We start from the raw sequence: 14,599 nt of genomic DNA on the forward strand, positions 1-14,599 counted from the left end.
CCTGAAACAAGAGCTAGGTAGCGTGAATGAAAAAGTGAAGAAAGTTTTTAAGAATCACAGTGGAAACCATCATAATGCCAGGTTGACGGTCAATGAAAACTTTTATACTTTATCATGACATGAGAATGCTAATCACTATAGTTTAGACCCCTTGATGACAGACTCAAGTAGATGACCTTACTGACATCTTAGCCTGACAGCTCCTAATTATAAATAAATTTCGGTGTACTGTAGACAGAGAGAGTAAAGTTATCATTAGGAACTGCTGCATATTCCAAAGCTCAAAATCTGAAATCTTTCTGGCTACTCCCATATGTATTAACTTCTTATTCTTGCATCCATCCCAACCAGTCTCTCTAAAACTGTAATTTTCTTTTATCACAACTTCTTGTTTCTATAACTAACTTCTGGCATTCAATTTACAATTAATTGGTTTGTAAACTGAAATTGTTTCTCGGCTAGCCTTGGGATGACTATGTTAGTGACTGTCCCTGCTTTCAAATAGTTTATGACCTATTGGGAGCAACAAATATATATGCCAAAAGACATGTACAAAAAAAAATTCAAAACCATTCCAAAAAGAGGCAAAAAATAGATCATTTTCAATAAATATTTCTGAGGCCCTTAATATGGCTAAAATTTTGATTAGAAGAAGGGTAGAGATAGTTTAGTTGATATTCCAAATCTTTTATTTATCTCTAATTCTCTATCACATTCCTCATAGCTCCAACTGTATACTTCTACTCTTCATTTTCAAACTGTTTGTCACTTTTCTCAATCAGTTAATTACTCTTGCTTCATTCTTTGAGAAGACTGAGGACTACATGTACTCCATCAAATTCTGTCTTCTCCATTTGGAATTTTATCTGTATACTCTGCCTTTCTCTTATTTAACAGGAAGATGTACCCTTAGGCCTTTCAACTTGTGGCCACTTCTTAAAAGTGTATTTTCAATGGAAATGACAAAGAAGCATTTGACTGTCATACATAAATGGCACTCTGTAAACGGCAATTCCTACCTGGTCTGAGGCAATACCTGCCAATATACCTGCCAATATACAGCCAGGCACTGCATAATGACATCTTGGCCCATGATGGACTGCATATACAACAGTGGTCCCAGAAGATTCTAATACTGTCTTTTTACTGTATCTTTTCTATGTTTAGATTTGTTAGATACACAGATACTTACCATTGTGTTACAACCGCCTCTGTAACCTAGGAGCAACAGACTATACCAGGGGTCCCTAACCCCTGGGCCACAGAATGGTACCTTCATGGCCTGTTAGAAACCAGGCTGCAGAGCAGGAGGTGAGAAGCCAGCAAGTGAGTGAAGCTTCATCTGTATTTACAGCTGCTCCCCATCGCCTGCATTACCGCTTGAGCTTGGCCTCCTGTCAGATCAGCAGCAGCATTAGATTCTCGTTGGAGTGCAAACCCTATTGTGAAGTGTGCATGTGAGGGATCTAGGTTGCATGCTCCTTAAGAGAATCGAATGCCTGATGATCTACTGCTGTCTCCCATCACCCCAAGATGGGACCATCTAATTGCAGGAAAACAAACTCAGGGCTCCCGATTCTATATTATGGTGAGTTGTATAATTATTTCATTATATATTACTATGTAATAAGACTAGAACAACAAATTTAATATGCTTGAATTATCCCAATACCTCCCCCAACCTACCCCAGTCGGCAGAAAAACTATCTTCCATGAAACCAGTCGCTGGTGCCAAAAAAGTTGGGGGCTGCTGGGCTATGCCATACAGCCCAGATGCATACTAGGCTAATACCATCTAGGTTTGTGTAGGTATACTCTATAATGATCAAACAAGGACAAAACTGCCCAATGATGCATTTCTCAGAACATATCCCTGTTAAGCAATGCATGACTATACTTGTATACACAAAATAACGAGACACTCCTTTATCCCCTTCCATAATTACCAGTCATTTTAGTGTAAGGGTCCCACCTTGGAAATTCATACCTTCCTAAGCTGATGAATGTAATGTGCTTATCAACAACACTTATAGCAAACCTATGATAATCCCTTCTCCTCCCAAACGTTGTTTGGGACAGGAGGTAAATGATATACATCTGTGCCTTTAGAGTATCCCAGATTTTACATAATTAGCAATGTTTCTTTTGGAGAACTGACTCCTACATTTCAATTTTGCCTTTGGGTTCTTTCATTTCTCAAGTGGCAATTACAATGCTTCAGACTTTGGCTTAACCAGTAGCTTCCTGATTTAAATGACTGCCACCTTCAGATAAATTTAACTTTTTAACTTTTATATCATTGTGTACTAACAGCTTGTCTTCACACAATGCCACTGGGCTGTGTTCTCAACTTACATTCATTTGGTCACCCCAAGAGGTCCTAATGAGTTTCCCAGGCACCAGCTGTGACATAATTCATCTTCCTGGCAGCTAAAACTGCCAGTGTTCTCTGGGCCTTCCCTTTTGCTCTGAAGTACAGGTAATTTTTTTTTTCTTTTGGCAAGGATTCAGCTGCAACTGGTGCATATATTATGAACATATGCCGTCAAAAGGAAAGAATTCTCTGACAGAGGAGAAGGTATATAAAAAATTTAAGTGACTGGCCACCTTAAAAACTAATGGGAAAATTTTCTCAGTCAAGTGTCCTGTACAATTTACCGAAGAAAAAATGGGGCTTAGCTTTAAATACTGCTGGCACACTGGAGAAGATAAACTAAGACAGCTAAATATATTGAAAGGTTAAGTGTGTTTCTGATTTTGGCATTTACTGAATGGTAATATTACTATGAAGCAACAGAGCAGAATTTCATTAAGCCCTTAACACATACATCATTAACATTTAGTTTTGGTCATATCTGATGACAACTCATGTACCCCCCTATATCACCACCATGATAGCTGTCTTCAGCAGCAAGGAAGCTGACCTGTCCTTTGACCCACAGTTTCATAAAAGCGTTCTACCCTATTTATCCATAAACATTTAATTTGACCTCTAAAGAAAAATCCTCTAGAAAATGTAAACACCTTAAGATGATAATAATCATTTTCCTGTCAATAATTTATGTGATACTGAATACTATAAATACTAATTTCACAAGGGGCTAAAAAAAAAATCACACATAAAGCTGTCCACAATATAAAAAATAACTTTTTAATTGAAGAAAAAATACAAATCCCTATAAGTCCATTTTTAATGTTATTAAAAAACTTGATTTATTTGAAAATAATTTGCTTAAAATGTTTGTTCCAAATTTTCTTACCATTAATTTATTAATCCTGTTTAATATCAAAACTGAGACGATCTATTTTAGGCTGTACACAATGTCAATAGTGAAGTCACTTAAATTCCAATTGCTTTCCAAAATATACTATATATAAACTCCAAGATAAAGCTGTTCAGAGTTGCCAATAACATGAAACTTTATGTATGTATTTCTTTCAATATTGAAAACACAATTAGGCACATTTTTCCATTAAAGGGAAATATAGCAAATATTAACATGAATTATGCTCACCTATGAAGTAATTATTTTCTCAAATTATTATATAAGCAATACCCTCCATCAATCCATACACTGCCTGTGTCCCAGGTAACACAGTAACTCAAAGAATGAACCACCTTAGCATATTATAAAACAGCAAAGTTAATTTGAAGTAGAATTTTATAACCAATTGGAAAAAAAAAGTATCTCTCTAATTAATTAGGTTATTAAAAAGAATTAAGAGTTAGTGTTATGTGAAAAGAAAAAGTTCCAAAAAGATGGCTCTGTGGCTCCAGAAGTGGGTAATCCTTCACTAAAGAGCCATAAACAAAACTGATCCTAGACTCACTTTAGAGACACAGAAATTATGACTAAGGATAATTAGAAAAGGACCAGAAAGGACAACTTACAAAAACATAGGTTCCTGGGGAATAGGAATTATAGCTAGTATTTATATTTCATGACATTGAGAAGTAGGTGCTAAATAACTCATGTCATATAAAATACTGCGTATATGCTAGAAAAAAGCAATCTTTAAATTTCTTTAAAATATTTCAGAATTTGCTTTACTGAAATACCTTAGTAGATAAAATATGGGAGAAAAAAATGTTTAGAATTTTTCTCAATTTAAATAAAATTACAGTGTACTGTTGTTTCAGCATATTAAAAAGATTTTGAAGACCAAAGCAGATCACTTGAGCCTAGGAGTTTGAGACCAACCTGGACAACACAGCAAGATCCTGCCTGTACAAAAAAAGGAAAGATTTTTAACAGGACATAATGGTGTATACCTGTAGTCTTAGCTACTCTGGAGGCTGAGGAAGGAGAACCACTTGAGCCCAGGAGTTTGAGATTATAGTGAACCTCAGTGACAGTCTCTTAAAAGGTTTTAAAAAAAAAAAAAAACCCCACTAATATAAGCTATTTAAAATAAGCTTTTAAAAATGTGAATAGCAATCAAACATTGTATCATTTTTCTATTAAAGGTTTTAAAATACTTACATGTACCCTCACGTTCTGAGTCTCTATCCTATAAATAAGAAACCTGTTCTTCCCTCTCTACACAAAGCTTATATTCCCTATAAAGCCCATATATATTAACTGATCCAGCTCCTTGTTGTACTCTAAAATTCCAAAATCCTCCTATAAAAATCAATTTATAACCAAATAAAAACTTTTTCTGGCTTGATCTTGGCAGTCCTGAGAGTTGATTCTCAAAATAAATAAATAATGCATAATGTAACATCACTAATCAAGGTGGTTTCTATCAAGTTTTTGTCAAACCCTCAGGTCCCTTATCCTTTGTCACGGACATGTTTATCTTACTATCACTAATGAAAAAGATCAATCCTGCCTTTCATCTAACTCTCCACTGTAAATACACAGAACCACAATATGTGAGGCTGGGAGGGAAAAGAGTGGGAATCACAAAATGGGACAGAATGATACCCACCTTTCCTCCACAATAAGTTTCCTGCCTCCCTCAGCATCTCATTTGAATGTCTTACAGTCTTCCATTCTCCACTTTAACCATTCCAAACATGTATTCCCTTTTTTCTACCACTGAGGACCTATCTTTGCTCCTAAAGGTTATCAATGTCTCGATATATATTCACAGTTGTCAGGGCTAGAAGTTGTACTCCTCACAAGACAGTGATAAGGACTGAAACTTCCAACCCTGACAACTGTGAATATATATCAAACTCCACTCAGTTGCATCTTTCCATTGTATTTTAGAAGTATTACTCTTCTTTCTGTTTAGGACTAATAGTTTCTCATTTGCTCTAAGATCCCTTCTTAAATTCTCAGGATACTTGCCTCATCAATTACCACCCCATTTCCCCGTATCAGTCTTCTTTTCTGCTGCCTTTTTGTCTTCAACCTATCTTTGTGCTCAAGTCCATCACATATTTAAAAAAAATTTTTTAAACCAATTAAAACTGGCCTTCAACATAGCATCCTCTCCTAGCTATTACCACCTCCCTCCACTCAGGTGAAGTTTTTGAGAGTGGCTGTATTTGTTACTCTCAATTCTACAATTCTCCTTAATTGTTGTTTCTTAAAATACTGGTATTTGATTTGCAATTCTATTACTCAACTAAAATTGCTTTTGGAGATGTTTCTAATATTGCCGTAAATGCCAAATCCAATGGTTATCAGTCTTTGTTTTATTTGACGTCTCTGTAGCAGCTGGCAATGTGAATCATTTTTCGTGCTGTGCTGAAATGTTGGAGCTCCCAATGGAACTATCCGAGACTGCCTTCTCATTTTACATCCTCTATGGCCTCAACTATCATCCATAAGTGGAACATTCCCAAATTTTTGTTGCTAGCCAAGACTAACATACGAGCACTAGATCCATATGTAATTCAGCTACCAATATATATCTCTACATACTATATACACCACAAACAACATCCAGAAACTGAATTCACAATCTGCTTCTCATTTGCTGGTTGGCTGACTGCACTACTTCTTATTCAGTTAGAATTTGGGAGTTATGCATTGCTTGATTTCCTTCCTTCCCTTCCTTCCCTTCCTTCCCTTCCTTCCCTCCCTCCCTCCCTCCCTCCCTCCCTCCCTTCCCTTCCTTCCCTCCCTCCCTCCCTCCCTCCCTCCCTCCCTCCCTCCCTCCCTTCCTTCCTTCCTTCCTTCCTTCCTTCCTCCTTCCCTCCCTCCCTTCCTCCCAAAAAAAAGAATTTGGGAGTTATATAAAATTCCTCCCTGGGTTAATAATTTACATTGACTTACTGCAGTAGGAAGGCAACCCAATAAATGTCCTCACTTTTCCCATTGCCAAAATGGGCATAAGCATGCCTATCCCCATCTACTCTACCAATAAATCAGTAAGAGACATCAAATATGTTCAAATACTTGATTAATCTGAGGTAATTATAAATTCTTTCTCAGTGGTTGAAGAAAGAGAAAAGGCACACTATATCTGCTCCAAACTCAGAGCAACAGGGTCTTGATGACTGTTTCACTCAACTTTGAAAACTCCCAATATTGGAAAGTTAAGTCTCATTGTACTGGGCTAGTAAGCTTCAGAGCTTAAATTAATTTTTTCAGAATTCTGCTAATGACCACAGAGGGCTCAGAATAAAGCTATTTAACCTATAATAATTTTAACTATGTTTCTGTGTTGACAACATAATTAATTTTAAAAACACACAAATGCCTACCAACTATGTTCAATATGAAATGAGAGAAACAAAAAGATGATTTAGTTTCTGCCCTCAGTAAACTTACCATCTCGTTGGAAGATACTAACTTCACACAAATACCATAGCATAAAAAGCCTGTAAGTATAATCAGTAGATTATACAAAAATTCTTAATTTTAAATAATAAAGAATAAACTGTCAGGCCCAGGCAGGCGGATCATGAGGTCAAGAGATCAAAACCATCCTGGCCAACATGGTGAAACCCTGTCTCTACTAAAAAATACAAAAATGAGCTGGGTGTGGTGGTACACACCTGTAGTCCCAGGTACTCAGGAGGCTGAGGCAGGAGAATTGCCTGAACCTGGGACTTGGAGGTTGCAGTGAGCCGAGATCGCGCCACTACACTCCAGCCTGGTGCCTGGTGACAGAGCAAGACTCCGTCTCAAAAAAAAAATAAATAAATAAATAGTCAAAACTTTTTGGGAATTAAAAAAAAAGAAAAAGGAAATGGAAAACAAACTATAATCACAAGTAATCCACAAGAGAAACTAGATTTATATTTCCAACTTCGACTTTCAAAGAAAATGTTGTAAAAACCAAGACTCTTGTTACTTTACAACACAATTACCTTTACTTGAGACTGATTTTTTCACTGAGGCCACATGATCTTCTGAGATTGCAAGACGCCTCAAAACATCAGCCAATGCTGCCTTTAGCACAGTGATTTCATCTTCTTGTTGCTGAACTCGTGACTCAAGAGCTGACAGGCGATCTTGAACATCAGAAGTACTTGCAGCAGAAATACTATCATCTATAAAATAAAATATGGAATATTTTTAAGTAAACTGCTTGAGAAATACTTTCTGGTAACAAAAACTATCCCAGGTAAGATTATCAAAAGATGAGGAAAATCATGCCTGTAATTCTAGCACTTTGAGGTGCCAAGGCAGGCAGATATCTTGAGGTAAGGAGTTGGAGACCAGTCTGGCAAATACTGTGAAACCCCATCTCTACTAAAAATACAAAAACTAGCCAGGTGTGGTGGTGGCACACCTGTAATTCCAGCTATTTGGGAGGCTGAGGCTCAAGAATCATGTGAACCCCAGAGGCGGAGGTTGTAGTGAGCCTAGACTGTGTCACTGTACTCCAGCTTGGCTGACAGAGCAAGACTCCATTTCAACAACAACAACAACAACAACACACACACACACAAAAAGGGAGAAAATTTCAAAACAAAAACCTCCCACAACATCCCATCATGTTGACACATATTAACTTCTATAAAGATTTTCATAGCGATCTTAATTTAAAATAATAAAATGTAATAAATTTGACAAATTAAAATGATCAAAATTTTTTCCATAGTCAAATTTCCTCTATTATTATAACATCATCTTAATTTGTTTTCTCACAAAAATGTTGCCTAAATATATCATTTTGTAGACATCTGAAAACCTACAAGAGAGCAAACTATTCAAGCCTTCTTAATTACATTATTATCATAGTTCCCTATGAAAACAGAAAAGGACTAAAAGTCACTTCTGTTTTGCTTTACGTATCAAATAGGGAATCCACCCCCGTAACCAACAATGATGAGAGAGCACTCTTTGCTTCTACCTTTACTATTATACTCTCCCGCACCTCACAGGAGTCAGTATTGCCATGTAATTAATGGAAGAATTTTTGCTGCTCCTTCTCTCCTCCTAACACCACAACCTCTCTTAGAAAAGGTTTTTATGAAGCACATACTTAATATTTGCCTTATGTATGTAACAGCAACAACAGAAAGACTATTCAAATAAGGCTTAGCTATAACACAGCAATTACAAGAACTTCCAAAGTTAAATAACTTTAGACTATACTACTGATTTGTTGGATCAATCAGAATCTGAACATAGGAAACATCCATTGCTATTGGTTCATTCAGTATAAGCAGGAAAATTCAGGGAAATAACTTAAAAACACCTGTGGCTTACAATGAAGGGAAGTTTTAGATTCTAACATAAGAGCTGTTTGGACCACACTGGCATCATTTAGATGACTGTTTCAGTCATTCCGACAATAAGGCAGAATGCACTGTTTTTTTTTTTTCTCATACTGAGATACTATGCCACGGAACTTCTTAACTAATTCAAAGTTTGAGTTAAAAAACCATCACAGCATTTAAAAACCAAAGCTAGCCAGGCAGATTACTTGCGGTCAGGGGTCTGAGACCAGCCTGGCCAACACTGCAAAACCCCATCTCTTATAAAAACACAAAAATTATCTGGGCATGGTAGTGGGCACCTGTAATCCCAGCTACTCAGGAGGCTGAGGCAGGAGAATTGCTTGAACCCAGGAGGTGGAGGTTGCAGTGAGCTGAGATCATGCTACTACACTCCAGCCTGGGCGAAAGCAGCGAAACTAAAACAAAACAAAACAAAACAAAACAAAACACCAAAGGTATCACCATACATTATGGGACAGTAGACAGTATTCATATTTCATATTTAAATCATATACACCAACAGACCTCCCATGCATACATATGTACTCTCTTCTGCGTTTACTGGTATTTCACTAAGCATCTTATCTTTGAGAGGTACTGGTACTGAAGGAAAAAGCTGGGTTTCATCTTTAATTTAGACCTCAAATTCTGGTTCCATATTAACTAGTTACTTAATCTTAGGCAAGTTATTTTAGTTATTTGAGCATTAATTTCTTCATCTTTATTTTGAGACGGAGTCTTGCTCTTCTGTTGCCCAGGCTGGAGTGCAGTGGCGCAACCTCGGCTCACTGCAGCCCCTGTCCCCCGAGTGGCAGTAATTCTCCTGCTTCAGCCTCCTGGGTAGTTGGGATTACAGGCATACACTACCACGCCCAGCTAATTTTTGTATTTTTAGTAGAGATGGGGTTTCACCATATTGGCCAGGCTGATCTCGAACTCCTGACCTCAGGTGATCCACCCACCTCAGCCTCCCAAAGTGCTGGGATTACAGGTGTGAGCCACTGTGCTCAGCCTTCTTCATCTTTAAATAGGATTGTTATAAGGAGGGTGCCTAGGATATGCACAAAGTACAAAGGTAGAATCTGAAAGCTTTGAGCACATTTGTTACTTAAAGGCAGATGTGTCCAACTCTGAGATGCTTAAGAAATGATAAGAACAATTCAGTATCTTGCCTTAGAAATTTTTATAAGTCTTTTTCACTTCCAAGGTGGTCTAGCTGAATTCTAGCTGATCTATATTCTTTGTAAGTATGTCAGACTATGGTCATTATTCTTTCTACCCAGAATGCTTTCTTATTCTCCTTCTGACAGGAAGAATAGCAGCTCCTGTCTTCTGTGAAACTCCACCATATTTCTTGGTCCTAATAGGGCTGTCAATCTATGATGTCTCTTTCCCTTCTGCCCCCATACTATGAGACTGAACCATATACAACGGCCTTTTCAGTTGTAAAAATATTGCTATTAGAAATTTCAGCTGGACATGGCAGCTTACAACTGTAATCCTAGCACTCAGGGAGGCCAAGGTAGGCAGATCACTTGAGCCAGGAGTTCAAGACCAGACTGGGCAAGATAGTCAGAACCCATCTCCACAAAAATAGAAAAAATTACCTGGGCATGGTGGCACACGTTTGCAGTCTCAGCTACTTGGAGAACTGAAGTGGGAGGATCACTTAAGCCCAGGAAATCAAGGATGCAGTGAGCTTTAATCACTTCACTGAACTCAAACCTAGGCAAAAGAGGAAGACCCTGTCTCAAAAAAAAAAAAAAAAAAAAGGAAGGAAGGAATTTCATATGGCTCAATCTAATACTACCACAGGAGTAGTAGTCATAAGATATAGTCTAGGCCAAATGAAGCCCTCTCAAATTTCCCAGAGATAGAGTTATAGCCCATCCTCCTTGGTACTCCAGCTACAAGGATGTCACCCTAAGACTGTCAAAAATAAAGGTGGTTCTAACTACCTTGAATTCCAGTTCTAGTCTCTGAAGGCTTGGCCCGTCAATTCTGAGAGCTACTCCAATATTCCTCCCAGCTAATTATGTTACCTAATAAATCTACTTTTTGCAAGCCATTATTTGTAAACCAACAACCATGATTAAGTCAGTAAACTATATGGGTATGTTTCTAAATTGTTAATAATTCATGAAAGATGAGCTATACCTTTATAATATAATCACAGATAAAATACTTATATGAGTTTTATAAACATATGACCTGCTTAATGGACAGCTGAGCTACTAGATCATCAGATTACAATGTCAAGCTTAGAGTGCTGGGTTTTAGTACCAACTTGGTAACTTTTACCTTCAGCAAACTTGTTTTTTTAATAAAATGACTAAGGTGTTTAAATTGTGTGAAACCTGTATGGTGACAAGAAAGGTGGTTCAGCTTGTAAAAATCCTACCACAACCTGACAGACACTGTGAGAGGACATAAGAACAATTTTTCAAAGGGCATAACAAGTACAAAGTTAACCATTAACAATGCTCTACATTTATATTGTGCTTTTCATATTTATTATCTCAGCCCCTGCTCCCACACTAGACAGATATATTTTATATTGGAGGAAATAGCTCAAGAAACTAAATAGCTTGCTCAAGGTCACCAAACTAATCTAGATATCTGAGACTCAAACATAGGTCTTTTGACTCTCAACTTAAGTGCCCTTTATTCTATTCCATGCTGCATTCTAACAATAATCACAGAGGACCAAACAGATACATCCTTTCACAAAGCCACCGAGGGGGTTTAAACTACTGAGTGAGTTAATCAGTTTTTGTTTCAAAAAGATCATTTTGGTTGCTGCATGAGAATAGACTGGAACAGGGTAAGAGTAAACCCAAGAACAGACAGGAGGCTACTACAGTAACCGATGTGAAATGTGATGATGGCCTATGTTAGGGTTAAGCTGTTCAAGTGTCTCAATTTCTCCAGAACAAATATGTCTATTATCTCAGTATAAATATTATCATAATGCCCCTTTCACTCCCAAGTTCCCTGGCTTGAATGATCAATTACAGGGTCACAATAGCTAAGGCAATAAGCAAGGGCAATGTAACAGAGCACAGTAGTTATCACCAGAGTTCCTCATAGCTCTAATTCCTTCCTGTCTAAAATCTTGGCTTTTAATCCTTTCAGGGGCATGAATTTCTTTGAGAATCCAATAAGAGCTGGGGTAGAATAGTGCATGAATTCTGGTATTACACTAACTAAATAAATGTTTGCTTTTTTTTTTTTTTTTGAGGCTCACTCTGTTGACCAGGCTGGAGGGCAGTGGTACCATCTTACGGCAACCTTCACCTTCTGGGTTCAAGGTTCTCCTGCTCAGCCTCGGTTAGCTAAGGCTGGGAGTAGCTGGGAGAACAGAGGCATATGCCACCACGTCTAATTTTTTTTTTGTACATACGGGGTTTTGCCACGTTGGTCAGGCTGGTCTCAAACTCCTGACCTCAAGGAATCTGCCTGCCTCAGCCTCCCAAAGTGCTGGGATTACAGGTGTGAGCCTCTGTGCCCAGCCATCTGTTTGCTATTTGCCAACTCTGTGACTTTCTTCATGTGTAATTTACTCATGTGAACTGGCACTTACCTCAGGTTTGGGATGATTAAATAGTGCACAGCATGATCATATAGGGTGGTTTCAATAAGTTACTATCTTACAGTGATGTTCTTTACTGCACTGTTTATTTTTGCCACAAAATTAGAAATGATCTAAAGTCTAATGATGAGGTTAAATAAGCTATATGTCCATACTATATAATATCATGCAATAATTAAAGTAACACAGTAGGAGTATAAGCTACAAATTTGAAAGATCTATAAGATGACTTAAGTGGAATAAGCAAAATGCAAAACAATATGTACTGAATAATTTATTTACAGACATACACACCAAAACACACTTTTAAAAATTAACACAAAAAACATACAAACACATGTATATATAATGTACACAGAAAGAAGCTATGAAGTATACACATCAAACTGGTAATTGGGTTACTTCTGACAAGGAAGGTGAGATCAGAAAAGTGGGAATAAAGAGAAATTTTCGCTTTTCAGTGTACATATTCCAGTATATTATTTGAATTTCACAAAAATGTGTATTAATTTATGCCTTTTAAGCTAAAATGTATTGCTTCTGAAGCTTAACTTCTTAAAACAAGTTTCCTCCAGTTACAGTGTTTCAATGTTACAAGGAACATACCAAAGTAGAATACAAATAACTTAAAATTTCTGTCATAATTACTAAAACAAGAAGAGACGTTATCTTAAAGTCCAACAACTCTCTCATCATTTTATAAATAAATGAAGACTCTGAGAAATCAGGTGAGTTACCCATGGCCACACAACAAACTGGAGTCAGAGGCAAACTGGAGTCAGAGTTCCTTCCTCTGATGACTCTATATAATCCACTGCTCTTGTTCTTTCCATTTTGAAAACTTTGCTCTTACATTTTTTTCCTCCCAATCTCTAAGATACCACCATTCTCATTCACAATAAACTAAGAATATAATAGTTTAGTAAAGGAATGTATCTATTTTCTGAGGGCTATTAACATTCCCTTTCCTTAATCCAAGTAGATTAGAACATTGTCCTGATATACCCCCTTTTATAGAGTAGGAGTATAAGCTAAAATTAGTAATCCCCCCACTTTTTAAAAATTTTTGTGCCTTCTCAAAATAGTTTTCAGCTTTGAAGGTTAAAATATGAAATACAAATGAATTCTCTAGCATTCCTGAATTCATTAAAGAAAAAAAAAGAGCCGCCTCGGACCAGACAGAATGGCTCCCGCAAAGAAGGGTGGCGAGAAGAAAAAGGGCCGTTCTGCCATCAACGAGGTGGTGACCCGAGAATACACCATCAACATTCACAAGCGCATCCATGGAGTGGGCTTCAAGAAGCATGCCCCTCGGGCACTCAAAGAAATTCGGAAGTTTGCTATGAAGGAGATGGGAACTCCAGATGTGCGCATTGATACCAGGCTCAACAAAGCTGTCTGGGCCAAAGGAATAAGGAATGTCCCATACCGAATCCGTGTGCGGTTGTCCAGAAAACGTAATGAGGATGAAGATTCACCAAATAAGCTCTATACTTTGGTTACCTATGTACCTGTTACCACTTTCAAAAATCTACAGACAGTCAATGTGGATGAGAACTAATCGCTGATCGTCAAATACATCAAATAAACTTTAAAAATTGCAAAAAAAAAAAAAAAAGAAAACAATGAAGAGAAAATGGAGATCCACAAACCTCTTACTATCAGTCTAATCTATTTACTGGCATAAGTCAGTCTCTTTTTAGAAGTACAAGGAAATTTTTATGTGACTAGTAAACTTTGTATTTTAAAATTTAAAATATTACAGTTTAGGCCAGGCACCATGGTTCAGGCCTGTAATCCCAGCTCTTTGGGAGGCTGAGGTGGGCGGATCATGAGGTCAGGAGTTCGAGACCAGCTTGGCCAACATAGGGAAGCCCCGTCTCTACTGAAAATACAAAAAATAAGTCAGGTGTTGGTGGGCACCTGTAATCCCAGCTACTCAGGAGCCTGAGGCAGGAGATTTGCTTGAACCTGAGAGGTGGAGGTTGTGTTGAGCAGAGACTGCACCATTGCATTCCAGCCCAGCTGACAGTGTGAGACTCCATCTCAAGAAAAAAAAAAAATTACAGTTTAAAGAATACAATGATAGCTATTCATTATGCTTTTATTACACTGAATCATAGTTAATTTCTTTTCTGAACTGTCGAGAAATATGTGTCATCTTTGCAGAGATAAGTGTATTTTATTTTATTATAAATATCCAAAAGTTGGCAATCTAGTATCATATCAGAATGAGACATGCTCACACATTCTAGTATTTCTGGGTTTTACTGATTTTCTATCTTTCTAAAACAGAATACTTATTGTCTTGTTTTTTTACTGGGGGCATACAATCATAATGTAACCACTTCTTGGTGACTCAGTCTTCATTTAGA

The 14,599-nt window shown here is 37.4% G+C and overlaps 1 protein-coding gene and 1 pseudogene across 9 annotated transcripts in view; one reads left to right on the forward strand and one right to left on the reverse strand.

Moving 5' to 3' along the window:
* Positions 1-14,599, reverse strand: part of EML4 (EMAP like 4) — a 161,632-nt gene that overhangs the window by 83,078 nt on the left and 63,955 nt on the right. For 4 of the 8 annotated variants that reach the window (XM_035272697.3, XM_035272696.3, XM_002757820.7 and 1 more), the window contains exon 2: positions 7,274-7,456. In XM_035272697.3, coding sequence (XP_035128588.1) covers positions 7,274-7,456 — 183 coding nt within the window. Of the gene's footprint in view, positions 1-7,273; positions 7,457-10,239; positions 10,378-14,599 lie in introns of all 8 variants that reach the window. The other 4 variants (XM_078349441.1, XM_035272698.3, XM_078349442.1 and 1 more) reach the window with 2 other exon arrangements.
* LOC108588255 (large ribosomal subunit protein eL31 pseudogene) lies at positions 13,402-13,847 on the forward strand (annotated as a pseudogene). Its single transcript, XR_013526643.1, has one exon. The product of XR_013526643.1 is annotated as a large ribosomal subunit protein eL31 pseudogene (transcript).

This window comes from Callithrix jacchus, chromosome 14, assembly GCF_049354715.1.
Source record: "Callithrix jacchus isolate 240 chromosome 14, calJac240_pri, whole genome shotgun sequence".
Classification (NCBI taxonomy): Eukaryota; Metazoa; Chordata; class Mammalia; order Primates; family Cebidae; genus Callithrix; species Callithrix jacchus.